General features: G+C 39.7%; 1 protein-coding gene across 1 annotated transcript in view; it reads right to left on the reverse strand.

Annotated features, from left to right (window-relative positions):
- TTN (titin) overlaps positions 1-13633 on the reverse strand; it is a 282573-nt gene that overhangs the window by 59016 nt on the left and 209924 nt on the right. Inside the window, exons 248-268 of the mRNA XM_014546416.1 lie at positions 13304-13603; positions 12901-13215; positions 12660-12808; positions 12070-12220; positions 11699-11980; positions 9927-10229; positions 9122-9424; positions 8739-9020; positions 8350-8649; positions 7954-8256; positions 7548-7856; positions 7151-7432; positions 6730-7029; positions 6351-6644; positions 3293-6259; positions 2656-2976; positions 2272-2556; positions 1875-2174; positions 1284-1586; positions 481-756; positions 79-378 (exon numbers count right to left, since the gene is read on the reverse strand). Of these exons, the coding sequence (XP_014401902.1) occupies positions 79-378; positions 481-756; positions 1284-1586; positions 1875-2174; positions 2272-2556; positions 2656-2976; positions 3293-6259; positions 6351-6644; positions 6730-7029; positions 7151-7432; positions 7548-7856; positions 7954-8256; positions 8350-8649; positions 8739-9020; positions 9122-9424; positions 9927-10229; positions 11699-11980; positions 12070-12220; positions 12660-12808; positions 12901-13215; positions 13304-13603 (8625 nt within the window). The remainder of the gene's footprint in view (positions 1-78; positions 379-480; positions 757-1283; positions 1587-1874; positions 2175-2271; positions 2557-2655; positions 2977-3292; positions 6260-6350; positions 6645-6729; positions 7030-7150; positions 7433-7547; positions 7857-7953; positions 8257-8349; positions 8650-8738; positions 9021-9121; positions 9425-9926; positions 10230-11698; positions 11981-12069; positions 12221-12659; positions 12809-12900; positions 13216-13303; positions 13604-13633) is intronic.

Below are 13633 nucleotides of genomic sequence, written 5' to 3' on the forward strand. Positions count from 1 at the left end.
CAAGGGACATGTCAGTTTCTCCCTTAAGTAACAGACTAGAAAGAAGACATAATTTTTTTCTTCCCGAAAGAAACTTACCAAATGGGAACTTAGCCAACATCTTTGGAGATGTGAGAGGCTCTGAGATGCCAAATCGATTTTCAGCACGGACCCGGAAGACATACTCCTGTCCTGGGATCAGTTTTCCAATTCTGCAGGAAGTTTTTGTCACTGAAGCTAGCGCTGTCACCCAATCACCTCGGCTTACATCACACTTCTCCACTATGTAATTGGTGATGTTACTGCCTCCATCCTCCAGTGGGATGTGCCACGACAGGGAGCAAGCATCAGCGTCTATGTCAGAAATGTCAAACGGAGGCTGAGGGGGCCCAGGAGCATCTGCATGAACCAAGAGGAAAGAAACATAAGAACAGGAATTTGATAGGAGAAATATTTTTGATCTTCATATTTCGACGTCCGTTTGGCTAACACTTAACTTACCCATGACGATAACTTTGATTTTCTGAGTGTCTGTCCCAGAGCTGTTCTCTGCAGTGAGGCTGTAATAACCACTGTCTTTCCTGGTAACATCTTTTATGATCAGAATAGAAGAAGTCTCTGTTTTATGCACAACCAGGTGGCTGGATGTGACGACATCATCTTCTCCTTTTTTCCATTTACAGGTTGGATGAGGCTTTCCATACACATGGGCTTCAATTCGAAGTTTCTTCCCCGCTTTAATAGTAATTTGCTCTGGCATAAGGATCTTTGGTGGCACTAAAAGGAAAATAAAAATATGTTAATTTTGTGGGGAGGTTAGTTTCCTCTGGTGGGCAATTATACTAGTGTGTTTCAAATTGTGGGTTTCAACTCATGAGTGGGTTCAATTAAATTTGGCATGACAGCTAATATTTTTCTTAAAAGAATGAGATTGAATTGAATAGAAAATATGAGCCCAGCATACAGAAGAAAGATAGGTGTTGCTTCAAGAAACTTCTTTTATGTGTGTGTATGTGTGTGTGTGTATACCATGTTCTATATACATACATACATACATACATATATACGTACTGTGTCATGAGTGATAGTTTATTTACAATGTGTATGGGCTCAAATGCTTCGTACTGTGTCATGAGTTATAGTTTATTTACAATGTGTATGGGCTCAAATGCTTCAAAACCACTGTTTTCTACTATTAGTGAAGTATTTCTGGAACTATATTCCTCAGGGAAAGATGTCTACATGTGAAAAGAAAATTCTAATACATTTTCTCACAGGATAAAGATGAGACAATGACTACTTACACAGCTGTTCTTTGGCTTCATACACGCCTTCTGCTTCTCTTGGCAAACTGACTCCAACAGAATTTCTGGCCACTACTCTAAATTTGTACTTCTTTCCTTCCTTGAGGCCAGTGACGACAAGGCTGAGATCTTTAACCACGGAGTATTCTGTCCAGCGATCTGCAGGCTGCTCTTCCTCTCTGTAACTTATGATATAGCCATCGATTTTAGCTCCTCCGTCCCGCAGGGGAGGTAACCAAGCTAATGTAGCGCTGTTCTTGGTCATTTCAGTAACTTCCAGTTTCCTTGGTGGATCCGGCTCACCTAGAAGAAAAACGTGATTTAGAAGCTGTCCAGGTAACCTAATCAAATCCATTTGTTTATATACTTAAGTGTTTAGTATGATACTTGCTTCAAAGTACATGGAAACTGTTGGGTATGTTGAAAATAAATAGTACAAGATGAGTTAAGGAGTGAGTTGGATATTTATTTGTATTGTTTGGGTTTCTACAAATTAATGCTCTTTCAGTAGTAGATCAAAATGTTTCAGTATCTTGACCTTGCTAACGTAGGGGACTGGAGTTAAAAAGAGGAAGAAAGGATATTGCTTACTTAGGGGATCTGATGCAAGCACTGGTTTGGGGACATCTGTAGGAACGCCGGGGCCATACTCATTGACAGCAGTTACTCTGAAGAAATATTCATTTCCAGGGACAAGATTGGTAACTTGGAAGCTCAGTTTCTTAACTTCAGGGGTAACTGTTGACCACGTCTTTCTCTCTGCATCACGTTTCTCCACAATATAATGTGTCACCTGGCTCCCACCATCATTCTCAGGAGGGGCCCAGGAAATGTGACATGATGTTTTGGTGACGTCCGAAACTTTCAAATCAGACACAGGTCCGGGAGTATCTGTAAAGAACCAGAACATCGCATATACATGTCTCCCCAGCCTCTTCACTGACAGATGCCTTTTTGAAGAGGAGGAAGAAGCTTGTTAGTAACCCACCTAATACTCTGACGTTCACGAACACGGCCTTTTCTCCTGCTGAGTTCACAACTGTCAAGGAATATTTTCCTGAGTCATCACGAGTAGAATTGGGGATGACAAGGAAGGCCATCGTATCGACAAGATCAACTTGTCCTTTTCTGACCACGTTATCAATACCCACTTTTCTCCAAGTGACTTTAGGGGCTGGTCGCCCTCTCACTATGGCAAACAGGCGAATCGGGCATCCTGCTCTCACTGTGACCAGTTTCCTCATGCTGGCATCCAAATCAATCTCTGGAGATTCTGCAAATGACATGAAAGCCATTAGCAAAATTCACAGAATGTGGGGAAATTGTGTGAGAAGTGAAGATGAATGAATGAAATGAAAATATAGGACCTCACCTAAGATTTCTTTAGGTTTAATGGCATCCTTTAGTTCTGCAGGGCGCCCAATGCCAACCTGGTTTTGGGCACACACCCTGAACTCATATTCCTGGTTTTCGTCTAAACTGGTAGCAGTGAATTCCATGCGAATAAGTTGAGCTGCAGCATTGCACCTTTTCCATCCTTCATCGGGTGATGCATCTTCTTTCTTTGGTCTCATTTCCACAACATAGCCAATTATTGGTGCGCCACCATCATACACTGGTTTTCCCCATCCAAGAGTTATGGAATTTTTGGTTGTATCAACAACTTTGAGATTGGTTGGTGGACCAGGTGGTTCTGAAAATAAATTATGTAAGAATAAATTTATGCATGGTTAACTACTACTAGGATATTTTAATCCATAATTTTATATAGTCTATTCTCAAAGATAGGCTTTTCAATATCTCAAGTACTGAGTCCTTATTCCCACCCCCCCCCATAAAATTAGGATCTACCATTGTTCGCATACTTCAGGTGATTTGGTAAAAGATCTACTTTGAAAAATGTTGGATAAAATAAAGTTTTGAAGTTACAGATTTAATTTATTTTTCTAACCACTCTGTACTTGAGATTAAGAGTTGGTATAGTATCAGAAAAAGAAAAAATATCATACCTATGGGGTCTTTTGCCACCACTGGTTTTGATGGCAAAGATGGTTCTCCAATTCCAATTTCATTTTCTGCCTTGACACGGAACTGATATTCATGTCCTGGGAAGAGATTCTGTACTTTCAAACGTCTCTCAGGGATTGCACTCTTGTTAACAGGGACCCAACGTATTGAATGTTTTTCCTTTTTCTCCAAAAAGTATCCTGTGATGGACTTTCCACCATCATATTCAGGTGGACTCCAAACCACAGTCATTTCTTCTTTGCTTACTTTAGTGACATCTGGGGGATCAGGGCGACCAGGTCTATCAAATTTGGTTTTTGCAATGACTGGTTTACTTTCTGTTGGAGGCCCTGTGCCTATTTTATTTTCCGCACGGACTCTGAAAATATATTCATTTCCTTCTATGAGACGTGTTACTGTAGCACTGGGTGTTAAGACAGCAGCAGAATAGGTAGACCAAACCATGCGTTTGCTCTCACATTTTTCTAGAATGTAATTTTGGATTTCACAGCCACCATCATCCTCTGGTGGATCCCAGCGAATAGTACACCTATCACTGGACACATCAGAAATTTTCAGATTTCTTACAGGACCAGGCTTATCTAAAACATTGACAGTGGCGTAGGCCACAAAACTGCCAGCTGTGTTAGTTGCTGTAATTACATATTTACCACCATCACTTCGCTTTGCTTTAGTAAGAGAAAATTTAGATGAATCAGCACTGGTATCAATCTTGACCCTTGGTGATCTTGTTAAGTCTGTAGCATCTTTGTCCTTGGTCCATGAAACTTCTGGAAATGGTTTGCCTCTAACACCTGCCTCAAGTCTAATGGTATCCCCTGCTTTAACAGTTAATACACCACTTAACTTCAGGTCAAGTACTGGTTTCTGTAAATCTTCCTTCACAACAACTTCCTCTGTCTTTACCCAGTCACTTTCTCCACCTTCATTTTTTGTTTGTACTCTGAACTCATAAATCTGGTTTTCAACACATTTGTCAACCATGAAGTGGGTTTCTTTAATGCTTCCTTTATGTACTCTTTCCCAGTCAGCAGAACCCTTCAGTCTCCTCTCAACATGATAGGATAGATTTGGGCTGCCACCATCATAATCAGGCCGCCGCCACTTTAGATAGACAAATGTCTTTCCTTTATCTGCAATGTGAAGGTTTTCAGGCTCACCTGGTCTATCAATAGGGTTAATAGCCAGAATTGGAGTTTTTGTTTCAATGGTTGGCCCAACACCTACTTTATTCTCTGCGCAAACTCGGAAGTAGTATTCATTGTTGGCTAAAAGGTTCGCCTTGATTAATCGCTTAGTGACATCCGAAGCAACGATTGACCAGCCTTTCTGGTTTGGTTTGCGAGATTCCACTATGAAGTTGGTTATCTCTGAGCCACCATTATCTAGTGGGTTTTCCCAAGAAACTGTACAGTTCTCTTTGTTTACATGGCTAACCCTTAAATTCTGGCAAGGCCCAGGTCTGTCAAGGACATTAACAATAGCGGAACCTTGGGCATGTCCGCTGCTGTTCTTAGCAGAGATGATATATTTGCCGTGATCAGCTCTAACAGCTTCTTTAATTTGTAATTCAACACGAGGTAGATCTTGAATTATGTCAACCCGCTTTTCACGGACCAGTACTTTGCCTTCCTTGGACCAAGTTATGTCTGGTTCAGGTCTGCCTTTGACTCGAGCAAGAATATGGATAGTTTGGCCCACTCTAACGGTAATAACATCACGACAAGTAACATCAAGTTCTACTTCTGGAGGATGAAGGATGTCTTTTGCAATCACAGATTCTGCCAGTTCTCTTGGCTCCCCCTCTCCCACAATATTAGCTGCCTTTATACGGAATCTGTACTCAGTTCCTTCAATTAGTCCTGGTACTGTAAAGGCACATTGCCTAATGAGTTCATCTTTATTAATCCTATTCCACTGGGTCGTACCAGCCTTCTGACATTCCACTACATAGCCTAGAATGGGGCTACCACCATCACTGAGAGGCTTTGTCCACACCAAGTCAGCTGTTTCTTTGGTCTTGTCTTTCAGTTTAGGATTAATAGGTGGTCCAGGTGGTTTGATGGGCCGGCAAGCTTTTATTGGGTCAGAACTTGGGGATGGATTGCTTAGTCCTGCAAGATTTTCAGCAAAAACTCTAAACTCATATGTATTTCCCTCATAGAGTCCTGTCACTCTAAACTTCAAGTCCGCTATAGGTGTTTTGTTGACCCTCACCCATTTGCCAGTTATTTCTCGACGTTCTACATAGTAACCAGTTATTGGGCTGCCACCATCAGATTTTGGCAGAGTCCAGGACAACATTGCAGCATTTTCAGTAATGTCAGTAACCACTGGTTTACCTGGAGGCGATGGAGGATTAAACTTATGTTTAGCAACAGTAGGTGTGGAGTCAAGGGGAGGACCAACACCCATCTTATTCTCTGCACTAACTCGGAAAACATATTCAGAGCCCTTTTGCAGATGTGGGACTTTCAGCTTTGTCTTACTGCTTCCTGAAGAGACAACACCCCACGTATCTTTTCTTGTATCTTTTTTCTCAACGATATAATTTATCACAGGGCTTCCTCCATCATCCCTGGGTGGCTTCCAGGAGATAGTCATATGCTCAGGGCTAATATCCAGAATATCAATAGGACCTGTTGGTGGACCAGGAACATCAAGGACAGTAAGATGTACAGCTACTGTTTTGGTGCCAGCTGCATTGGAAACTGTGATTTGATATTCCCCAGTGTCTCTCCTTAAGCAGTTCTTAATGGTAAGTACAGATGAGAAATTGTCAGTTTCAACTGTGTAATGTTCATCGGTTTTAATCTCACTCCCATCACTTGTCCACTTTGCAGTAGGAAAGGGTACACCTCTTATAATGGCTGGGAATCTGACTGTCGTTCCAGCTTTTACCACAAGGCCTTCAATTAATTTCACATCCAGCTCCACAGATGGAGGCACTAAAAAGTAAACACAAAGAAATTAGATTTTTAAAAGAAATAGGCATAATTTTAAAAAGAAACAAAATAATAATGCCAATCCAAAAATTACCTAATTTTTCCTGACATTCTATTGGAATAGTTGTGTCAGGGAGACTAAGACCCACGATATTTTCAGCTTTTACACGGAATTTGTAGATCTTTCCTTGTTGTAGTCCAGTAACAACACACTCTAAATCTGGCACAGTCTTGAACTTAATCCAGTCTTTGGTTCCTTCTTCTTGATATTCCACCAAATATCCAGTGATTGGAGAACCACCATCACGATCTGGCTTATTCCAAACAAGGGAGACTTCAGTCTTGTCAACATCTACATGGTGTAGGTCCTTGGGTGGCCCGGGGGGATCTTTTCAAAAGAAGAAGTTATGATGAATAAAGAATATTCTCAAAGACAGTCAAATAATATTTTGTATTTAGAGAAAGCAACTTACGTAGAGGATCCACAGCCTTGATGGGTTTAGGTGTTTCAACAAAAGGACCACGTCCATACTGGTTCTCAGCAGCTACTCGGAAGAGATACTGATTGCCTTCATTAAGATGTTTAGCCCAGTGACTCTTTTTCTTTGACGTAGTTGAGAGAGGTGACCACTGGGCGCCTGCAACATCTCTCCTCTCAACCACATAATTTGTAACAACAGAACCACCATCATCCAGTGGTTCCTTCCAAGTAAGGTAGCAAGAATCTTTCCTAATTTCACTGACTTCCAGATCTCGAGGTGGCCCAGGCTTATCTGAAAAGTGTTAAGCAATGCAGTTATATGTGATTTAATACAGATAAGAGCTCAAAATATATCACAATTTACTTTTAACTTGTTTTTACATAAAAAACATCCTAAGTATTAAAATTCTTACCTAATACAAGCACTTTTACGGAGACAGTTTTTGAACCAGCTGGATTCTCCACTGTTAAGGAATAAATTCCACCATCCTCATGGGCAGCGTTACGAATTTCAAGCTTGCTACCAACTGGAGTAACATCAATTCTTGCTTTAGTTGGAGCCTCTCTGTCTTCTTTTTTCCAAGTTACTTTTGGGAATGGCACTCCTTTGATGATGGCACTAAGTCTTAGAGTATCACCAACCTTTATATGTTGTTCTCTCGCCATGTTGGCATCAAGAATCAACTCAGGGGGTTCTTGAATAAAGAAAATAGTACTTTCAGGTTTGATTTGTTCATGAATTTTACAAATAAGTGTATACATTGACACACCTATCTTCCTTGCAAAGAAAGCTGAGAACATTTTACTCACCAAGTCTATCTTTTACTAGTACAGGCTCAGGAACATGAGCTGGATCTGATTCACCAGCTTCATTGACTGCTAGTACTCTGAACTTGTAGGTTTGACCATCCCGAAGACCAGTGACTTTATATGTAGTTTCAGGACATGACTCAGGAGTGTGATTGGCTCTTCTCCACTCTTCATCTCCAACTTTCTGGTACTCAACGATATAACCCAGAATCTTGCTCCCACCATCGCGACGTGGTGGCTGCCAAGTTAAGTCAACTGAATTACATGTTGTATCTATAGCTTCAGGATTAACAGGTGGACTTGGTTTAGCTATATAATAGAAGGAAAAAAATAAAAAATTAATTATAATATACCTGAAAACAAAGTTGGATAATATGAAAACTGAATGAATGCTTTAATACTATACCAATTGGATCTTTGGCAAAGACTGGTTTGGATGGTGGGCTTGGGTCTCCAATACCAATTTCATTTTCTGCAGCAACCCGGAATTCATACTGACACCCTTCTAGAAGATCAGGAACCTTGAATTTAGTGTATGGATGGATCGGCTCTTTGGTAACTCTAGCCCATCGTTTAGACATAGTTTCCCTCTTTTCCAGGATGTAGTTTGTTATGGGCTTTCCTCCATCATTTGGCTTGTTCCAGGTTACTAATGCAGAGTCTTTGGTAACTTCTGTAACAATTGGCTGGTCAGGTGCATAAGGAACCCCTATCATAAACATTAGCAACATGTGTTAGAAATTTAATTTTTCCTATTAACAATATCAAACATTGAATCACTAAAATGAAATGTAGTACATACTGAAACGATCTTTCGCTTTCATTGAATCAGACACCAGAGGATCACTTATTCCATACAGATTTTCAGCGCGTATCCGGAAAATATAATCTTTTCCTTCAAGCAGTTTAGAAACTTTGCATGTTGGTTTAGCACTTGCAGATGTCACAGGCATCCAAATATCCTTGCCCACCTCATTCTTCTCGATAATATAATTGGTAATTTCACTGCCTCCATCATCTAATGGTGGCTTCCAAGAGATAACCATGTACTCTTTGGTCACCTCATCAAAAATAACCGGTCCTACTGGTGGTCCAGGACGGTCTGCAGAAAAAAAAATCACAGCACAAAATATTTCCACTTCTGCTTTAGAAAGAACAGAATATCTATTCGTCTTGCTAAATAATACTTACCAACCACGTTCACTTGACAGAAACCTTTCCTAGAGCCTGTACTATTCTCCACAACCACACAGTATTTGCCAGTGTCTAAACGTTTGGCCTTGATCTTCTCTAGAGCAAGTGTTGTTGGCGTGGTCTTTATATGTGTGCGATCATCTTCTACCACATCAGCATCATCTTTGAACCAAGTAACCTTAGGCTTTGGCTTGCCTGAGTAATGGCCAGTGAGGGCAAAAGCTTCACCAACTCGAACCGTGATCTTATCTCTGAAGTCAAGTTCAAGTGTTGGAGGAGCTAAAATGTACAATTACAAAATCAAGTCAGTATTACTGATGTTTTATGATAAATCTATAAAGGTACAAGTTTTCAAAGTATAAGCTGCATTGGACACATACCCAGCTCATCCTTGCAAGTGATTGGCTTGGTGCAAAATGATGGCTTGCCTTGTCCAACAATATTGACAGCACTGACACGGTACTCGTACGTATCACCTTCTTTTAAGCCTTTAACAGTGTATTTTCGGCTAAGCAAGTTGTCCTGTGTAACTTTGTGGAATTTCTCAGTTCCAATGAGACGGCTTTCTAGGACATAGTTAATAATTTCGGATCCACCATCATACTTTGGAGGATTCCAAGTCAAAGAAACAGAATTTTTAGTGACTTCTTTAACTTCCAGGTCTTCAGGACGCTCTGGTACAGCTGTAAGTATAAGTATGGAATTACAGTGAAAAAGCTGTCATGTTAAGAATGTCGTAAAGAATACTTTCTGAGGATTGCATTTAAACCTTAAACTATCTGCTTTGATAAGTAACAAAAGAGATCTCATCATAGAATCATTAGCGCTAAAAAGGACCTAATACAATCTAATTTCCTCTGACAGATGAGGAAATAGAAGTTCCTAGACTTGGTAGTTTTAGAATTAGGAAAACACTTCATATTTATGCCACTAAGTGGCAACTTAAAAACAACCAGTGTAGTAAACATGGACGGATTTGAAGAATCAGATATATTCCCATAATCTTTTTCACAACCACATTCAAATACTACCAGGGTCTGATATTGCATATTAACTTAATGAATGCTTGCCAAATGAATAAAATGTTTGGCATTTATACACATATTTTGTCACTGTAGTTTTTTTTTAAATTAGTAATTGAATGAAGAAGTAATTAAGAATGAAATTGTTTGAAACTGTACGTACTTATTGGATCTCTGATGACAATTTCATGTGGTGTTTCAACAAAAGGGCCTATGCCAATGCTATTTTCAGCTGCAATTCGGAAAAAGTAGGCTTTTCCTTGAATGAGACCCTGGACAGTAGCATTATGTCGGGTGACTGTGTATGTCACCGGGGTCCATGCTCTGCGGTCAGCTTCCCGTTTCTGAATGACATAATTGGTGATTGGAGAGCCTCCATCGTCTTCCGGAGAAAACCACGTCAGTTTGCAGGAGTCATTGGTCAGGTTGTCAGGCAGGAATGGGGTTCCAACAGGACCTGGCACATCTGGAAATAAGAGGAAAAGCGTTCTAGTTGTTTGCTTTCAATGAACTATACGGCTCAATATTTGTTACCCTCTGTTTTCAAAAAGGGGACACAAATGTTGTTATGAAGAAAATAAGATTTTGTGTTTATTAATTGAGTTGTTTTTCCTCCCCTGGTATCTAGTTTCAACCATATTTTTAGACAAAGTAGGTTTACAACAGGCTTGCCCCGGTTTCAGCAGAAGCTGAAGGAACAGTAACTGTAGGAAGGGGCTGTTGGGAGGATGCCCAGAGGGAGACGGGATGAGAAAGGAGTAACAGCATAGCTACTGTTCTGTGTCCAATTTTCAAAGGGGAGTGAGGCTTTTTTTGGGTCACCAGTGAATCAATGAGGAGCACAGGAGGTCCCAAATCTCAGAATGACCTTTGAGAGGGTTGAAATTTAACCTGGTAGTGTACCAGTTGGTCAAGTTAAAATAATAGCCATTAGGTAAAAGAGTGTTTAGTAGCTTGAAACTAATCTAAAATCTTGTAGGATTATTGCCCAATAAGATATTTTTCCTTATACCATTTTCATTAATGAAACCATAATGTTTTTATAACATTAATTATGTTCAATAGAGAACTAGTTATTTTCACATAAAAAGTGAAAATAACTGTTTGGAGTGTGATTGTTCCTGGAGACATGCTGAGAGAGAGATCTGAGTGGGAGGGCTTTATCTTCTGAACAAATCACTGGAATGAAGCAGCCAGCAAGAGGCATGACAAAGCATTGGGGAGTTCAACTCTATATTCAATGTCTAGAAATTCAATATTGATAATTAAATATGATGCTGCTCTTCAATTAGAATACAGAAACCCTTCAAAGGGATTTTTGCAGTATTATGATAATTAGAAAATAAAGACACAGTCCCATGATGTGAAAATGGTCAACCTTTGCAAACTGTGAAACATTCATGTACATTTGCAGGAAAGTTGCTTTTATGAAAACTATATAATAGCATAGTAAATGCTTATGGTAGCATGTTATATAAAAAGTCAACACATAAAACTTTACAGTAGGAGTACAACCATATAAAATATGTATAGGATAAAGAAACAAGGAGGAATTAAAAAAATGCTAATACTGTAGTGGTCAATGAGATGCTGGATGATTTTTCTTATTTTCCAATATATTTGTAACATAATTTTATTTTAACATAGCCTTTTAAAAAATATATTTTTATTTATTTCAGAGAGTAAGGAAGAGGGAGAGAGAGAGAAACATCAATGATGAGAGAGGATCATTGATTGGCTGACTCCTGCATGCCCCCTACTGGGGATCGAGCCTGCAACCTGGGCATGTGCCCTTGACCAGAATCGAACCTGGGACCCTTAAGTCTGCAGGCCAATGCTCTATCCACTGAGCAAAATTGGCTAGGGCAACATAGCTTTGTTGTTGATAAAATAAATGTGATCTTTAAGTTGCATGGACAGATTGAAAGTATTTACCTAATACATCGACGATAATTGTCTTCTTCCTTTCTCCCCCTGCATTTTTGGCAAGAAGAGAATAGACACCTTGGTGGCTCCTCTGGCAATTCTTAATGACCATGGATGAGCTAATGGCTGTGCTCTCAATGGTGGCTTCTTGAGGTAATGCTCTTTCATTCATGCTCCATGTGATGGTTGGAGGAGGTTTTCCAGACACATAGGCGATGATCCGGATCACCCCTCCCGCATGGACCACAATTCTGTCTTTGACGCTGGCATCTAGCTGAAGATCAGGTGAGACTGGAAAAACAAATGTGATTTTACAAATGTGATGTTCATTCCCAATCCAAAACAGAAATACATATAAAAATAACAGAAGTATTAATTACCAATTCGGTCCTTCATTTCAATGGCATCTGTGACTTCTCCAGGCTCTCCAATGCCGGCAATGTTGACTGCTCTAACTCTAAATCTGTAGAATGCTCCTTCTTTTAATCCTGTCACAACAAGTTTTGTTCCTCTCACTTCTTTATCTTTAGCCTAGGGAAAAATCACAAACATTTTATAATTACAATAGTTTTTGGTAGCTACTTGTTTTAATAGCTTTCTAAAGCATAACCAAGGACATATTTAACTGCCTTTGGAAAAACTGTTCCCAGTTTAGGTTTTAGGGATCGGATATTACAGGTAAGCACTGAATGGAATATCTTATCAGAAATCATGTTTTAAAATTATTGTCAAATGATTGAAAAAAAAACCTGTACTATGCATTTATTTCACTTTCTCAGGGTTTATAACCAAAAGACAAATTAACAATAACATGACTTAACTTTCATTAGATTTTTGATATAACAAATATTTGGATTATAATATGATTTCTTAATTCAAAAGATACAGATAGAAGTTAATGCGATTCAGAATAACCACTACATTTTTAGTTTATTCATAGTACATCTCCGTAAAACCAAGCGTTAGTTACCTTTTCCCATTCTTCTTTTCCTTCTTCCTTAAATTCAACGATGTATCCAGTTACTTTAGATCCACCATCTTTTAGTGGGGGAGACCACTCCAAATCTGCAGATGATTTAGTCCAGTCTGTGACTTGGGGAAATGGAGGACCAGGAGGGGCTGGAAAGAACCAGTATACATTAGTATTCGTGACTATACCATGGCACTTTGGAAAAAAAAATAAAAAGAAAACAAATGGTGTCAAGGCTTACCAATTGGATCTCTAGCAGTCACTGGGTCTGACGGTGGACTTGCTGGACCCACACCAGCAGCATTGATCGCGTACACCCGGAATTGATAATCAGAACCTTCAATAAGGCCAGTCACTTTATAAGAAACACCCAAAGTCATGGCTTTGATAGGATCTCGGTTTACTCTCTTCCATCTCTTTGAAGTGGTGTCTTTCATTTCTAGCCAGTATCCGGTCACAGGGGAGCCTCCATCATATTCTGGCTCCTCCCAGTTGACAGTCATGGAGTTACGAGTCACACTGCTAACTGTTGGCTTATCTGGTGCTCCAGGGACAGCTGTGAAAAAAATAATCACATTGATTTATAAGAACTTATGAAAAACACACATAAGAATGACTTTGTATGTGAAACCTGTGCTACTTACAGAAGAGGTTTCTTGCTGTTTCAGGTTCACTGTCAAGAGGCTCCCCAATGCCATATTTATTCTGGGCCATGATCCGGAATACATAATCATGGCCTTCTAGTAATTTGGGAACTGTGAACATGCACTCTTTGGGTTCACTGGAGACACGCACCCATGTCTTCCTATTAGGTTCTCTTTTCTCAATTACATAGTTTGTGATCTTAGACCCACCGTCATCTTTAGGTGGGAGCCAAGACAAAGTCATTTGGTCTGCTGAAATAGATTCAAACTTTATTGGTCCCACTGGAGGGCCAGGGCGACCTAAAATGGTTTAAAAAGAAAAACTTTATT

This window comes from Myotis brandtii, unplaced genomic scaffold, assembly GCF_000412655.1.
Source record: "Myotis brandtii unplaced genomic scaffold, ASM41265v1 scaffold112, whole genome shotgun sequence".
NCBI classification, from domain to species: domain Eukaryota; kingdom Metazoa; phylum Chordata; class Mammalia; order Chiroptera; family Vespertilionidae; genus Myotis; species Myotis brandtii.